The 16,418-nt window shown below is 35.1% G+C and overlaps 2 protein-coding genes and 1 long non-coding RNA gene across 4 annotated transcripts in view; 2 read left to right on the top strand and 1 right to left on the bottom strand.

Annotated features, from left to right (window-relative positions):
* Nucleotides 1–16,418, bottom strand: part of LOC125653515 (ADP-ribosylation factor-like protein 6) — a 36,027-nt gene that overhangs the window by 11,494 nt on the left and 8,115 nt on the right. The window contains exon 1 of one of the 2 annotated variants that reach the window (XM_056143758.1): nucleotides 8,512–8,688. The exons of the other annotated variant lie outside the window; for it this stretch is intronic. The gene's annotated coding sequence lies outside the window, so the exon portion shown is untranslated. Of the gene's footprint in view, nucleotides 1–8,511; nucleotides 8,689–16,418 lie in introns of those variants that run through there. 2 annotated transcript variants of the gene reach the window in all.
* LOC125656602 (uncharacterized) overlaps nucleotides 1–16,418 on the top strand; it is a 50,670-nt gene that overhangs the window by 9,247 nt on the left and 25,005 nt on the right. The window contains exons 6-11 of the mRNA XM_056145624.1: nucleotides 362–466; nucleotides 1,062–1,189; nucleotides 3,266–4,193; nucleotides 4,941–5,041; nucleotides 5,465–5,608; nucleotides 6,015–6,076. Coding sequence (XP_056001599.1) covers nucleotides 362–466; nucleotides 1,062–1,189; nucleotides 3,266–4,193; nucleotides 4,941–5,041; nucleotides 5,465–5,608; nucleotides 6,015–6,076 — 1,468 coding nt within the window. The remainder of the gene's footprint in view (nucleotides 1–361; nucleotides 467–1,061; nucleotides 1,190–3,265; nucleotides 4,194–4,940; nucleotides 5,042–5,464; nucleotides 5,609–6,014; nucleotides 6,077–16,418) is intronic.
* LOC125672910 (uncharacterized) lies at nucleotides 9,073–14,297 on the top strand. Its single transcript, XR_007369172.2, has 3 exons — nucleotides 9,073–9,430; nucleotides 11,340–11,456; nucleotides 12,731–14,297. It is a non-coding gene; the product is annotated as an uncharacterized LOC125672910 (long non-coding RNA).

Here is a 16,418-nt window from a genome sequence, read left to right on the forward strand (position 1 = left end):
TACGTTAAGAATGTCAAAATATCAAATACTGGAGACAAGAATTCTGGTGTTAGGTAGGTGTGAGCAGGGACTGGAATTGACCTGCATGCTTACGTTAAGAATGTCAAAATATCAAATACTGGAGACAGGAATTCGGGTGTTAGGTACATAAAAAGTACTGTGGGTCATTTTCATATTGTTAATGACATACACGTGAATAATTTCTGTGATATGAACATTGAATTGCCATCAAAAAAGTTATATTAACACTGAAAAATGTCCAAGACAGAATGCTGAGAAATTATAATGTAAAGAAAAAACCAAACAAATTGTTTTCTTAAAAAAAAGTATGACTGACATAGAAAACACAAAAATGTTACAGGAACACAAGGAGAAAAGGAAAGAAAAGAAAAGAGATAAGGAAAAGAAGAAGAAAAACAAAGATAAAGACCGAGAAAGAGAGAAAAAGAAAGAGAAAAGTAAAGAGGTAATGTTGTTCTCAAACTTATCAGAAGATCAGCCTCCTTGTACCAAAGTACAGTATTTAAGAAAGTAAAATTTTACATGATTAACACAGAAGTGCTGTTTAGTGTGCGTTTACCGAGCTAAAAGGACTTTGACTTTTCAAAAACTATAATCTTTGAACCAAGATGGATAAGGTTTTGATATTTCACATATAGATACCTCATGACCTGGCCTCAATTCCATAAACTGAGAATAGGCTTAGGTCAAAATTTTGATTTCTTATATCTTCAGATTTATCTAGCACAGATGTTTAAAAAAAACTGTCATTTCATAAAGATAAATCAAATAAAAACCTATGCTGAAAATTATTTGTTCGTGAAAATTATTTCAAAAGTTAGTTGGATTTGAAATTTAGACTTAAGTTTATTCTCAGTTTATGGTTTTAAGGCCAGGTCTTCCATTAGTTACCATGAATTTTGACCTTCTTATAATAACTTAAATTTGCTTAAATACCTTTTGAACTAAATGGGATAGAATAAGCAGAGACATGCTTCCTGACTAGCTATGCTGTCTTTAAGTGTCTTATGGTAACTCTTGTTTTTGACCCTATCTTACAGCCGGATTACATCCCCACCGTGTCCAAACTGAAGATCAGAATTGGCAGTTCTCCATCGTCTACCACTGTGAATTATATGTCACCGACCAACGACAGTGCTCAGAACTCACCCCGGCCTGAACTGAAGTTGTAAGTCACCTTAAACTCTCAGAGAAGTGTAATCTTCAGCGATACTGTAGCTCCAGTTTTATTGGCAAGGCTTTTATTTTGTGTAATGATGCAAGACTATGAACTCAATATGATTTCAGTTCTCTTGATAATTATTTATTTGTTTATTATTCTAATTAATACTCTCATCATTTAAATTTCTCTGAAAATTTCTTGTCATTTAAGTGTATAGCTTGGGGGGAAAATTTCAAAAGTGTATCTCTTGGACTTTTAGTTTATGAAATATATCTCTAGAATAAAAAAGAAACTAGTAGTTTTTGTAAGCATTTCAGATTTCACTTTGTCCTTGTAAATTTTTGTAAGTGCCAGTCCTCCTTTAAATGTTGTGAACTGCAGTAATGAAAAAAAAAAATTTGTTGCTATTTTGTTATTTTGGAGTTATGGAACTTTAGATTTTAAATTCTATCTGATTTGAAGAATGTTCTTATGGAATCACATGAAATTTGGTACATATGACGGTAATGATAAATGCCATATGATTAAGGACTGTTTTTAGAGTTTTGATACAGGCTCTGAAATGTGTGTAAGTTCAGTATCATTTTTGTACTGTTTGAAAAGCATAAGATCATTACAGTACATGTAAAAAAAAAAACAAAAAAAACCAAACAAACAAAACAAAACATGTGGAAAGCGTGAGACTAACATGTAGAATATTGAATTATTGATATTGAAAACCTTTTGGAAATTAAAACAAACAATTTAAAGTTGTAATTAGTGGTTGATATTTATGAAATTTCTATTTTACAAAAATGCTTAATGCTTCTCATTTCATGAAAAAGTTAACCCACTAATTGTTATCCGGACAATGTTAAAGGAACAGTGACATCGAAGATTAGATACGAGCAACACATTGAACACCAACACTGTTAAACAGATGTTTAATCTTATTCACAAGAGTATGTGTATCCATAGGCTACATGTAGTTAATACTATCATATTGATGCATGTTCAAATCAGTTTGATGGAATTCTTCGTAAACAATTTTAATATATTGCCACACAATCATTTAGTTACTTACAATGTATATTATTTGGCTCAGCTTTAAAAGTAAGATTTATATGAAATATGATACTCTATATAATTATGCACTTTCTACATTAGATTAACACAGTGGCTCTAAATTCCATTTGAATATTGTGATCTCAGCATTAATGATCTTTATTGGTTGAAGAAATAGGAAAAGGGGGGTACAATTTTGTTCCCATGCATAGTACGTTTCCTACTATTGAAAGCTACAAGTTGCAATTTCATGAAGAAGAAAAACGTATGTGATAGACAGGACAGAAAATGGATTAATGAAATCTTTTAAATAGGTGATAAATCAATCAATGACTAAAATTAATAGATAGATGAATTGAAAATAAATTAAATAGTTAAACCCAGTTTATTAATGGAATAATGAATATGCAAAAAATAAACAGAAAAAGTATATTTTATTCTGAAATAATCTAGTAACAAATACTAGGTGTATATCAAAATGTGTACATATTCATATGAAACTGGACCGTCATTATTTTAATCTTTACTTTGGACTTCGAACCTCAACTTCAATATCTCAAAGACTTGGATATATAAATCTCAAAGATTTTTGCGAGTCCAGCCAAGTGCTAGATAACAAAGTTTCCCTGTGCATATGACTTAAGGTGAACTGACATTTACACAGCAATATGCGATGGAGTTTTACAATTATGACTGTTACAAGGCATTTCCTTGGTGGGATCCCTGATGAATGGTCTGCCCTGTCTAAGATTCTCAGTGGAAACTGCATTATCCGACACCTGCTAATCTGACACCTGAGCAATCCATTTCACTGGACATTTCGACCCTTATTTTCATTCCTAATTACATGTTTTCATTGTTTTTACACTGTCTTTTCCAACACACTGTGTATTCTGACAAAATATTTATCTCCCAGTTCATATCGTATTATACAGGTTTGACTGCAGATGTAACTTTTGTTTTATTTTCAAATACAAATTCTTTGAAAATATTTTCTGTTAAAGCAGTGTCATAAAATCATTTTCTTTTACTTTTTAGAGTTATAAAAGCACTGCCTCCCAAATCTGATCGGGATTCCATCTCACCACAGTCCTTTGGCGGATCAACTCCAAGAAATGGGGAGAAGGAAAGAAAAAAGGAAAAGAAGAAAGACAGAGAAAAGAAAAAGGAGACACCAGCCCCAGCCCCCTCACCCCACCTACCCATCAAACAGGAGAGTATAGATCAGCCCTTGTTGCCAATCTCCAGACAACACACCCCATTTTCATCCTCTCCTTCTAAATCTCCCACTCCTCCCCCACCCAGAAAACCCTCACCCCCGGGTCTTTTTACTCCCTTCATCAAGACTCCAACACCCCCTCCCAGGAAAACTCCAACACCCCCTCCCAGGAAAATACCCACTCCCCCTCCTCCAAGAAAATCGCCCACCCCACCACCACCAAAAGTCCCTACTCCCACACCAAAGCCCCCAACCCCTGAGACAGACTTTGAACCTGACTCGGATCATGAGACCGAGGTCATGAAAGATGAAGAAGAGCTGCAAAGGTTTACTCCTTCTCCAGCATCTACTCGGAAAACATTCACTCCATCCCCTTCAAACTCTCCACTTCGATCCCCATCCCCTGCAGCAGAATCTGTCACTTCTTACATGAGATCAAAGTCTAATTCTCAGTCTCCAGTGCGAAGCCCATCTCCTGGGCAATCCACCTCCCCCCATCCTTCAGCCCCTCCATCCCCTTCTCCTAGTCCATTCAGAGCCTCTGTTTCACCATCAAACACGAAACCATCAACGCCTAGTCACATTGCCTCCAGGAGCCCCTCTCCTTCTCCGAGCCCCTCCTCCACCCCCCGTACAATTAAGAGTGAGATTATTCCGCCCATGCCACCTCCCAGTATGCCTGGTATCAGCTCTGTCAAAGCAGGAGTTCAGAGGACTGTCATCGCAGAAACGGTCACCACTTTCATTGTAAGTTTTTTGTCGACTAGACCACACTAAAACTCCGATTGATATGATACAGTATTAGCTTGCAGAGAAATATAAATTGATATCTTATTAGACTATGCTGGAAAATTGACTAATATATGATGGACTTCAGGGAAATATAGATTAATATTTCTACATTTCCAATGGTTTTACCTCAGATATCTTTACAAACTGAAATGAAAGCTATTTCCTCATGAGTGTGAACAATGTGCGTATGAATCTTGAACTATTTTAATGACTGGGATCATTTCGACAGAATTTAAAGTAAAATGTAAATAGAAAAAAACAAATTTCATTTTTGAAAATACATGGACAGCAAAGCTTCACGCCAGTATACTTTTCATGAAGTGCTAATGTGCTTCACGAAGTATGCTGGCGTGAAGCATCACAGTTCATGCCCCCCAGGTATTTTCAAAATGAAATTCATGTCTAAAATATCTTATTAGATGACAGTGGAAGGTAAATTAATGGCTTACTATACCCCCTCCCTGCTAGATGGTAGTGAACTGTAGAATAACATCATACTAGACTGCACAATGAAATGCATACCTTTTCCCACTCTAAGTCATTCGTTTTTTGGCTTTAAAAAGTGTTTACTATCATCTATATACATGTAATTGAGAAAATGAAATTGACAAAATTATATATATATATTTGTAGTTTGAGATGTTTTTTTGTATGCAGTGTAAAATGCTGTATGTATGAAGTTTGCTATGTTGTCTATTGTAGGATGAATCTGGACAGAAGGTGTGGATTTGCCCTGCATGTAAGATGCCTGACGATGGAAGTCCGATGATTGGATGTGACATTTGTGATGACTGGTACCATTGGTCAGTATCTAATTTTGTAATAACTAGTACCATTGGTCAATATCTGATTTTGTAATAACTAGTACCATTGGTCAATATCTAATGTGATTGGTCGTATCTAATTTTGTAATAACTAGTACCATTGGTCAGTATCTAATTTTGTAATAACTAGTACCATTGGTCAGTATCTGATGTTGTGATGACTGGTACCATGTTGTGACGACTGGCACCATTGGTCAATATCTAACATTTGTTAGTGTCTAATATTGTGACAGTCTGCGAGGACTGGTGCCAATGTTTGGCATGTTGTGACTGAAATACAAGATTTCTTACCATAATATTATGTACAAAATGAGATATTTCACCTTCATGTAAAACATGTCTAACTGAAAGCTTTTTTATGACTGACTCAGTGACTGTAATTTACACAATTGTTGATTACAGGCCATGTGTTGGAGTGAAGGAGGAACCAGCGGAAGATGAAAACTGGTACTGCTCCAAATGTATGGGAAGAAACAAGAAACCAGCCAAACGGGGAAGGGGGCGGGGCAGAGGCAGGGGTCCAGGGAGGGGGAAGAAAAAAATTCTGTGAATCCGGAGAAGATGGCCACTAATGGCAGATTAGCAAAAAGATATTGATTTGTGAAATGTTGATTCTAAGATTTTGGATAATTCATGGAAATTGGAGGCTAGTCGGTTGTAGTGGTACCATTTAGAGTCAAAATAATGGAGGATTAGAGGAATGTACAGTGCATATTATATTTGCAGTGTATTCAAGTGCTATGGCTTTTGATTCTGAATCACTCAAACTCTTGTTTTACGTTACACATTGTGTACTTGTAACATTGATGTATATGTATGTTATATTGATGACATGATATGTATATAGACATTGGCAGCTCTAGCTATGTAATTGTGTTTCATAAGGTATCATTGAGGCATATGAATTAAATTTGAATCTGATTATTGTTATTTTCAATTTTCGCTGAGATAGACGTGCTATGAGTGTATCAGATAATGGGATTGTGGAACAGGATGAAGCACCTGTCACTGCAGGTAAACAACTTGATGGCCTGTAATCGGTTCTTATATCTGTTTGAAACATCCTGAATTAATGTAGAATAGTTCATGTGTTGATAATGAAATGTTCCGTGCTATCGCACTCTGTGGATTTAACTTTAGGTTCCTGTTAGAATAATACCAGGATCCTTGTGACTGTTGTCAACCACAATCCTCCACTGAGTCACAGGATAAAGGTCATTGATTTCTTCAATGCAACTTGTGCAAAATATCTGCTAAATATAAAGCCACATCATTTACATTTGTAACCATTATCAAGACCCACTTTTCGACATTTAAAAATTTCACCATACTTTGATTTTTTTGTATGTCGTTTTCACTACTGCATGTTTACGGATCAAGTTTAAATGTCACATTTCAATGATTTTTTTTTTTCTGTCAAATTTTTAGGCAAATTTTTCGATCTTTTTCTTGGGATATTTTTCGAGATATTTCTCTGCAATGTCTATACATGTATTTAGGCATTTGGAAATTTGATTTGTGTTGATCAAATGAATAGATACACATATTGGGTTTCACTTTCGCTAACAAAAATGTGAAACTTAATCTCATGGTTGACAGATTTAATCCGTGTACTCTGTCTAGCTATATAGTTCTCTCTATATCTTTATTATTGTGGGAGATCTACTAATTTAAAGCATACCAATATTTGCATTTAGGTTCGTAAGATTTTCTGCATCTATTTGCGAGAGGTCGAAATTATATTTCCTGGTATCAAGAAGTAATATCCGCCTGATTGTCGAAAAATATTCGATTATAGATTTTATAACTTTGTATTCAAGCACATGGGAAGATCATATGGTGACAGCAATATAATGCGAAGTGGTCAAGTAGTTACGATTAAATGGTTGTGACTCAAGTAATTGTAATTTGAAGCGAAAATATCGGATTTTGCTTGATTGCACAGAATACTGGAGGGGAGGTTGTCCGTAACAGAAAGAACTCGAGGCTGAGGACGCGAATGAGGAGTTGTTGGATGTGACGATGAAGAGTTCTTCGTTTGCAGATGATCGTTGACATGTTGAATACTGAAATTCAAGAAAATGTAAAAAGCGATGCAATTGAAATATCAAGACCGGGCATGGTCCCAGCAATATGTATAAACTTATCAAATTTTCCGGATAGTTTTTCGAACTCTTCTATGTACAATGGATCAAACGGGCCATCTTCGCTAGCCAAGATTTACGATCCGCTCCGCTTCTCTACAAACGTTTGTAGAGAAGCGGAGCGGATCGTAAACCTTTGGCTAGCGAAGATGGAAACGGGCATGAACACGAATTTGGTACAAAAAATTATTTAGATATTTAATTGATAATATGATAGCATTTGATTTGTCACCGCGGCTATCCACGGTTATAGTCTGGTCCCCGCCCCCGCCACTCTTTGATCACTCGTTTTATCCACGGTTACTGAGTCAAAACCAAATCAATGCTTTATTCTCATGAATGTATAGTCAAACGTTACAGAGAGCAGGTTGGAAAATATATAACACATACGGGTTTAAATTTTTATAATAATATGTATAAAGTAGAAAAAGATTAATTAAGCAAATGAACATTGCCACGAGACCAAGTTTAATCGTGATGAAAATGTTAAAGCTACGCAAGGTCCACATTTTTCTTTACAACAAATAGAAATTTACATAAATTTTTAAGCAGTGCAAGATTTTTTTTTTTTATGTAAATAGTTTGTGGAATTTTATGATATTTGGATTCTTCGTTAAATTTTCTGGGAATTATATAAATATATATTTTCAGGCCATTGTTACATTATGCTGTGCACACTCAAAAATTGTATAGAGATATTCCTCTCCTACTTAGTTTTGATTACATAAATAACACAAACGTCAATCTGATTAAAATAAGATCTTTGATCCGCTCCGTTGATCCGCTCCGTTATTTTTGTTGCGACATAACAATAACGGAGCGGATCAAAGATCTTATTTTAATCAGATTGCATAAACGTCGTCTTCTAGGAGCATTTTCTTCCACACTCAGTAGGTAGTTTAAAATTAGTGTGTATTTTCGAGGTAAAATGGTGAACTAATTTTCGAATATCAGGGAATCTTTGAAAAGTCTGTGATTTAAATATTTTGAAGAAAGATAAATATCACTCCTCCACTCTTGAATAAATTTGTCAATCAATATTTTTTTAACTTCCTGTTTCACCCAAAATGTATTGTATAGAAATTCTCTTGTCCACAAATATGGAAGTCCACACTCATTTAATATAGATGTTTGATAAATTTAAAAAATTGGATGGGTTTTTATTTTAATAAACTAAATGATAAATTTCAACGGATAATTAATCCGTGTTACTAGAGAAATGAAGTCTCGCCCAAACCGCTGTCATTCTTATCTTAATCACAAAAAGAGGGTATCTCCACAAGTACCCCATTTATCATATCCTACCTCATTTGACGAAGTGTAAACGGAGACAATAGGCGTGGCTTGCGACATGTTGATTTATGTAAAACACAGCAACACATCTATAAAAAAGAAAACTGACGAAAAGATATAGTTGAGACATCAAAACTCATACAGAAGTCCAGAGTCTGTGATATACTAATACATATTTACAGATCAATTTACGTTTCATCACAGTTGACTGATTGAGAGGAGGGGGGGGGGGGTCTGCATGAAATTTGTGTTAAATGTAGTTTCTTTTCTTTACAATGTCTTGACTTAGGAATAGTCATTTGATATGTAGCTATCGAGTGAGTAGATATATAAATATATATTATTACTACAGTAACTTGATCCAAAGAGTCTGATCACGTCGAGTTGACAGGCGCGGATCATCAGATCACACGAGACGCGAAGCGTCGAGTTTGATCTGATGATCCGCGCCTGTCAACGAGACGTGATCCAACTCTTCGGATCAAGTTACTGTAGTAATGATAAATTTATTATATACCCCCTTCTGCATTTTAAATCCACATTTATAAGATGATAAATGTAATCCAAATTATCAAATACACAGACATACCATGAAATTATGTTTTGTGTACGTAGTTTTGTTTTGTGACACGGTCAATATTTTCGAATGTGCTACACGGGCAGATGAAAACAACCCATGGTCTCGCGCGGAAATGAGCGAAATGAAAGAGACGTATCCGGTAGTTAGTATTTATCCGGAATGCTAGTGCGCAATGGCGGCAATAAACAAACGAAGCGGATACGTTGAAGGAAAAACTTCTTTATTTAGTTCTTACCGTTATGTAGACCAGTGAAAATAATGTACAACGATTAATCGCATAAATCCCATGAAGAATAGAAAACTGAAAGTAGGGCAAACATAGATCCCTGGACATATCAGAGGTGAGATCAGGTAAGTAGGGCTATTCTATGCATGAATGAAATGCAAAACTCACTGTCTGAACCAAATTATCCTACTGGTTTCACAATTCCATTACATCGAAATGATTGATCATTGTATTTTCGTCCAACCCCCAACAAATAATCGGAAAGTAGACATTGATTTGGGGGAGTGGACATCAGGGGGGGGGGGGGGGGGGGGGGGGGGGGGGGGGGGGTAGAGGGGAGCTAAAGTGTTAAGATGAAAATGGGGGGCCCGAGGGATGTAATCAAATTCATCAGTTATAACATGTATACCAGAACTAGTAAATGCACAATTGGCTGGAAAAAGAGCACTATGGACTTGTATAATTATATAATGTGTATGTTTAATTGTTCAGAATGCAAAGTTGCAGTATGTATTCACATAGACATATAACGGATAACATATCTGTTATATGTCTATGCCCGGGGCAGGGTTGGCAAAAAAGTGGTCGATATGAGGCCGGTGGTCAATACTGGTTGAAACTGGTTAATACTGGTCAATTGAAAATTGTTTGGTATATATAATATACTTATAAGTCATAATATTACATAAATAATGTACAAATGACTGTTGAATATTGGGGAGATGTAAAAGTTTCTGTTCAAATTCCTTAATTTAACAAGAACTACCTTAGTATAAGTATTGTTTCATCAATCTTCATTTTAACTGTTGAATAAACATTTGAGAGTGGGTTAGTGATGTTTTCATAACAATAACAGGTACACTGGTCATCTCTGGTCCCAGCCTATGCTTATTAACACCTGTCCACTCTGCTTCCTGGGCTCAGGTAATGTCCAGCTACCTTTTATTCTTAATATGTCCAGGTACATGTATTAAGAGGTCTGTCTCCAATAATCAAGCTATGTTATAGAACTGTGACCCTCTGGTAGGTACTGAAGATATTTCGGTCAGTTTTAGCAAACCAAATATATTAAACTTATGAAATTACATTTGATTATCTAATGAAAAATATTAATCAACAATTGATCCATATAATGAAAAGACTTAATTTATCTTTATCTTTGCAAGAAATGTACAAAAATAGGAAAATGGACAGTTTAAATCACAATTGACCATTATTGACCACTTGGGGAGTATTGACCGGGACAGTTAAAACCACTGGTTAAAACCGGGGGCGGTTTTAACCGTCCAACCCTGCTATGCCTCTATGGTATTCAGAGATAGATCATACTAACTAATTACTTTTTCTTTAATTAAGTGAATTTATACATTACTTGTTTCTCCTAACTACATGTACTACTTTATGGCATAAATTGAAGATTCAGTCCCTGGTGTTGGAGATCTTTTATCTTGAAAACAATAGATGCTAGTGCCACACAACCAAAGAATGTAGTAAACATACTGCTACCTTTGCATGTATTAATTAGCAAATTAAGGTACTAGGAAATATAAATGTAAGGAACAAATGTCTAGGGTGTTTTTTATCTATTAAAAAGATTGTATCAAACTCTAAATCTAATAAGTAAAATTTTGTAATATTCCAGCTTCAGGAAGTTTATCCTATCATAATGGAGATGATTATAGCTACTTTGAACCTACTTTCATGGATCTACCATATTATCTTTTTTTTACTATGACATTTGACTGTTACTTTTCAAAGAAGGTGTAATTTATAAGTATAACGTGCATCACATGCAATTTTAATGATGCAGGCAAATAATTTTGATGCAATATAATTAATAAAAGGCAAGCGTGAACTGTAGATTTACCCAGATTAAATTCAATAAGTACATATAAATGATATTAAAATCCTGCGTGCTCGTTCCATATAATGTCCCTTGAACATTACAAGTATTTACTTATTCCAAATACATGTAGTTCAAAATTAAGTCAGAAATTCTAAATAAAAAAAATTTTAAATTAAAGTTTATTTCAGGAAACAAAGCCTGTCTGAAACTCCAAAATGACATTTCCAGAAAGCTGAAGAATGGATAAAAATGTATCTACCATCTTACAACCCAGATTTCATTCCACTGAAAAGAAAAGGGACAGGGTAAGAAGTTATTATTAATAAAAGATATATATATATGCTGAAACATCTTAAAAGATATATTGTTAGCTCACCTGAGCTGAAAGCTCAAGTAAGCTATTTTAATCACTTTGTATCTGCCATCTGTCTGTAAACTTTTCACATTTTCATCTTCTCCGGAACCACTGGGCCAAATTCAATCAAACTTGGCATAGATCATCCATGGGTTAAGGGGATTCAAGTTTGTTGAAATGAAAGACTATGCCCCCTTCAAAGGGGCGATAATCTTAATATAGCTAGTCCCTGTGTATATATATGCATGACTTGTGATGTCTGTATACATGTATGCATCCTGTTTTATTTCAAATTTCTGTTTTTATATCTATGCATGCAATTATATATCATTAGTGCTTTGTGTTTTTTTAATGCTATATAGTCGGTTAAAGAGCTCTTAGCTCATGTTTATTGTTACCTGTATATAGTTCCGACTTTAAATAAAAATTACTTACTTACTTACTTACAAAAATGTAAAAATAGGCCGGGGGGTGGGGGGGGGGGGGTGGCATTTAAAAATCTCCGTAAGAACCACTGGGCTAGAAAAGTTCAAATTTACATGACAGCTCTCTGACATAGTGCAGATTCAATTTTGTTAAAATCATGGCCCCGAGGGTAGGGTGGGCCACAATAGGGGATAAAGGTTTTACATACAAGTATATAGGAAAAATCTTTTTTAAAAATATTTCTTGAACTATTTAAGCTAGGGCTTTTATATTTTGTATATACATTTTTTACGAAAAGTTCTTTCATGTGATGCAACAGTGTTCGATCTTGTGACTTTGACCTGGAAGTTTGACCTACTTTTGATAAAAATCTGACCTATTCAATATCTCAACTATTTAAGACAGAGCTTTCATATTTTGTATATAGATTTCTTATGTCAAGATCTTTTGTATCATGCATGTACCATGATTAATTACCTTGTGACCTTGGTCTTATCCAGAACAGCAAGATCTTGTCGATCATATTGGTGTTGAGGCGGTGTTGGGGCATTTCTGTGTAATGTGAATTCATTTTCAGTAATGTTGTGATCCTTTGGGGCTCATGTAGGCTGGGGCCACAATATGGGATCAACATTTTTCATAGGAATAAAGACTGAAATCTTTTTAAAATCACAACAGCTGTACAATGACAGGGCCAAGGTGACTCCGTTGAGCGATGTGGCTCTTTGGCCTCTTGTACTGTTTAAGACGCATGTATTTAAAATTTATCATAGGGTATATTTGCATTTATTTTTTCAGAAATTTTGCATTTCCATGTCTTGGAAGGTGAATAGGTGAAAAGTCAATAGATGCTTACCATATCAGATGCTTGCAGAGGATACTGGGGATAAAGTAGCAGAAAATTATGGAAAACAGGAAGTGGCAGCCAGGACTGACATCAATGCAATAAACAATGAGCTGAGGAGACGGTGATGGAACTATATAGGACACGTGCTATGGAGGGGAGGTGACAATGACAGTGAGATGGCGTTGGGTTGGACACCAGAAGGGAAGAGGGCATTTAAGAGACCGAAAACAACCTGGAGAGGAACAGTAGAAGCAGAAAGAAAGATTGCAGAATGGAGAAACTTGAATGAGATCAAGATGGTAGCAATAGAACAGAGTGGATTGGAGAGAGTCTCGGTCCTATGTGTTTTTGGCATGGAGAGAACTAAGTAATGTCTAGATTGTTAGAGATAGGATGACCAGGAATATGAATGGATGTGCTGGAAACTGTACTAAGACTCTTATGTATTTGGATAGATTTACATACCATCATGATTTTGCTATGAAAAACTTGAAAAAAATCCTCATCTCATATTGTAGCTGACATTGTACATTTGTACTTATTAATATTTCAAATGAACATATTTTTAGACATACAATATCTAAACTTTGGAGTCCATGTACATCTCCACATTGGATAATAGGTTATGATGTATGTGTGTGAAATCTTTTCCTATGGTATGCACATGTTAACACATTAGTTTAAATGATGATGTATATCTTATGACTATGGAAGAGATTGTGTTCAGAACAGACTATGTGTCTAGAAGAGTTGTTGCCCTTGAATGTAATTCATTATTTACATGGGGTTGAAAAATAATCCAGCACACAGTAGTACTAAATGCATTATGTTAAAATACATTTATGAAGGGTATAAGTGATACTGTCCATTACTGATTAATACACTTTGTGAAATCATGTTATTGTTATGTTTAATAAATTTCAAGGCTGCACCTTTGTACATTTTACAATATAATATTCTGCACTTTGGTATCAAATTCTCTTAACCTAATTTAAGAGTTACATATTCATTAACAGCAAGTTAATTATGATATGCTATGTAGTTTGTCAAAGGGGCATTAGCTGGGAAAGTGATGGCAACCTTTTTATTCAAAATCTCTCAATAAGAATATATATTAATGCCTAATAAGAATATTTATTTTGTACAAAAACATGAGAAACCTAATAAAACGACAATAGATTGTCACTTTTAGTGTATAGAAATACATAAGGACGAATTATTGTCTTGCAAGACAATAATCATTTAATTACCAAAATTCATGTGATATTCATACACATTAATGTGCCTGTTTTGGGGTTAAAAGGTGTTTGAAATAATTAAATACTGGTGTTATCACTGAAATATACATGTATGATATGGAGCAAATTTCATTTAATTAATTTTTTGGTATCAAAATGGCAGCTAATGCCCCTTTAAGAATAACTATTTTCAATGCACATCATAATAACCTTGTTAAGCTTGAAAGAATATTGGCTATAAGGAATCTTGATCATAAATATTAAAAATATTTTTAATTTCTTTCAAGGAGTTCCTTATAAACAAGCATAAAATCATGATTATAGTACATTGACTCTTGTGTTTTTCAATCTGTTAGACTTTCCCATTTTATTGCATTTCTTGGAAGTTGTGTTAAAAGAATTGGTGGTCTTGAAAAAGGTTGTTGTAGTGAACAGCAAAGGTCAACTGCTATTCAACAGTCTGTATACCTAGTCACCAAGGGCAAGGGTAGAGGTCATGTGGTTCTGCATTTCACAGGGCCAGTTAAGGGGCTAAAAGAATATAGTGTTAATGACAATTATTTCCATGGAATAATGAGAGACATCTCCCATCTCTTGTTATAGTGTTCTTCTTTAAAGATTTTGTGGGAGATGAGAAATACTTTATTTGATGCACAGACACCAAATTAAAAGTGGAGCTTGTTGATCCTAAGTGACATCCTTGCCATTATCTTCAATGCAGTCTTTCATGTATCTTATAAAGGTTTGCAAACACTAGTGCTTGCATAATGCACAGACACGTGAAGTGGGTAGTGTACGTGTACAGATGTTGTGTACACACCACCACCCCTCCACTGTCTACAAAATATATACCTGTAGAACCAGTAATATCACCAGAATATGTTATTTCCCCACCGATCACCTTCATAAGTCATTATGAAGTCAGTTCTACATTCTATGAGCTCTGGTGAGATATTAATACATACCGTACCACTGGATCTAAAAGAAATCCGTTTTACCACCGTCCCATTCCAATTTGATATCCTTTACTCTCATGCGCTTTAAATCAGAGACGGGATACTTTTAACTTTGATAAAGTTGAATTTTCCATTATATTCACAAGCATAGTAAATTATCATCCCTTGCGAATTATGATATACTGGCTGACACCCCCCCCCCCCCTTACATTGCATGGTAGGATGAATCCGCCCCCTTCTTTACATGTATGGTGTTGAAGTTTGGAATAGAGAACATCTGTTATGGATTTTTTGGACCCCTTTTTATTTTCGTTTGATAGTCAAGAATTTTAGACGACCGCGAGTTATCCTCTGCTACCCCCCCCCCCCCCCCCCCTTCAGAAAAAAAACCCCACGCCATCTGTCTGTCTGATGCTCTTAAGATTCTTATGTGCAACAAAAATGGAAGTTCAGTAAAATTTCTGGCAACTTTCTTGCATATTGTATTGAAAAAAAAATAATTTTGATTTATAGTCAATATTAGCCCTAAAATAATATATGTCTCTGATATGAAGCCTACTAAAAATACCGTGTAATTTCATTCCAAATGTACCTAGCCAAATTTGTCATGTAATTGGATATGTAAGATATTTTATATCTATTAGAAAATATTTTATTAAGATTAATTTTTCGAATTTGAATATGGCGTATTATACGCCAACAATTATTCCGGAAATATATTATCTATTGGTGACGTTTCACCCAAGTAAGTATAATCTCGCGAGAATACCGCTTGTTTTCATCTGCCCGTGTAGCACATTCAATATGTTCCACAAATAACGTTGCGTTGATGCATTGTGACGTCATTGTGACGGCATCAGTTTCAGAGGATACTGATACGGAATCAGAAAACCACAGTGTGGTGATCCGGAAAACCGGATCACACGCTGTGAAATGCACAGTATCAGAGAACGATACACTGATGGGTATATAATAAATACATGTACACTATCTTTCACGTTATTTCCAATTTGGGCCCAGAGGGCATACAAAAAATACAAAGTTCATATACATAAATCATGAAAGAGTGATTATAAGAATTGTGGTATCGTGGTAGCACGGAGATCCAAATTAAAATAAACTCAAATAATTGAAAATATCTTTAATTATTTATTTAAAGATATCAGTTCAATTATTGTGAACAATTATTAAATGGAATTGATACGCACATCAAATCAATTATTGCTGTCATCAATTGAATTCATGCTCGTGTAGTAATTAGGGCTATACGGATCGTGGATATCGGCCTGGATAGCTCAGTGGTGTTTGAGCACCTGACTAGTAATACAGGGGTCCCAGGGTCGATTCCCGGTCCAGCCAAAGATTTTCTCCTCCGTTAGTGCGCGCAGTAATTGAATTCACAGCGTTAGAGCACTACTGCGCAGGATGCTATGTAGAGCTAGCTA

This window comes from Ostrea edulis, chromosome 7, assembly GCF_947568905.1.
Source record: "Ostrea edulis chromosome 7, xbOstEdul1.1, whole genome shotgun sequence".
Taxonomy (NCBI): Eukaryota; Metazoa; Mollusca; class Bivalvia; order Ostreida; family Ostreidae; genus Ostrea; species Ostrea edulis.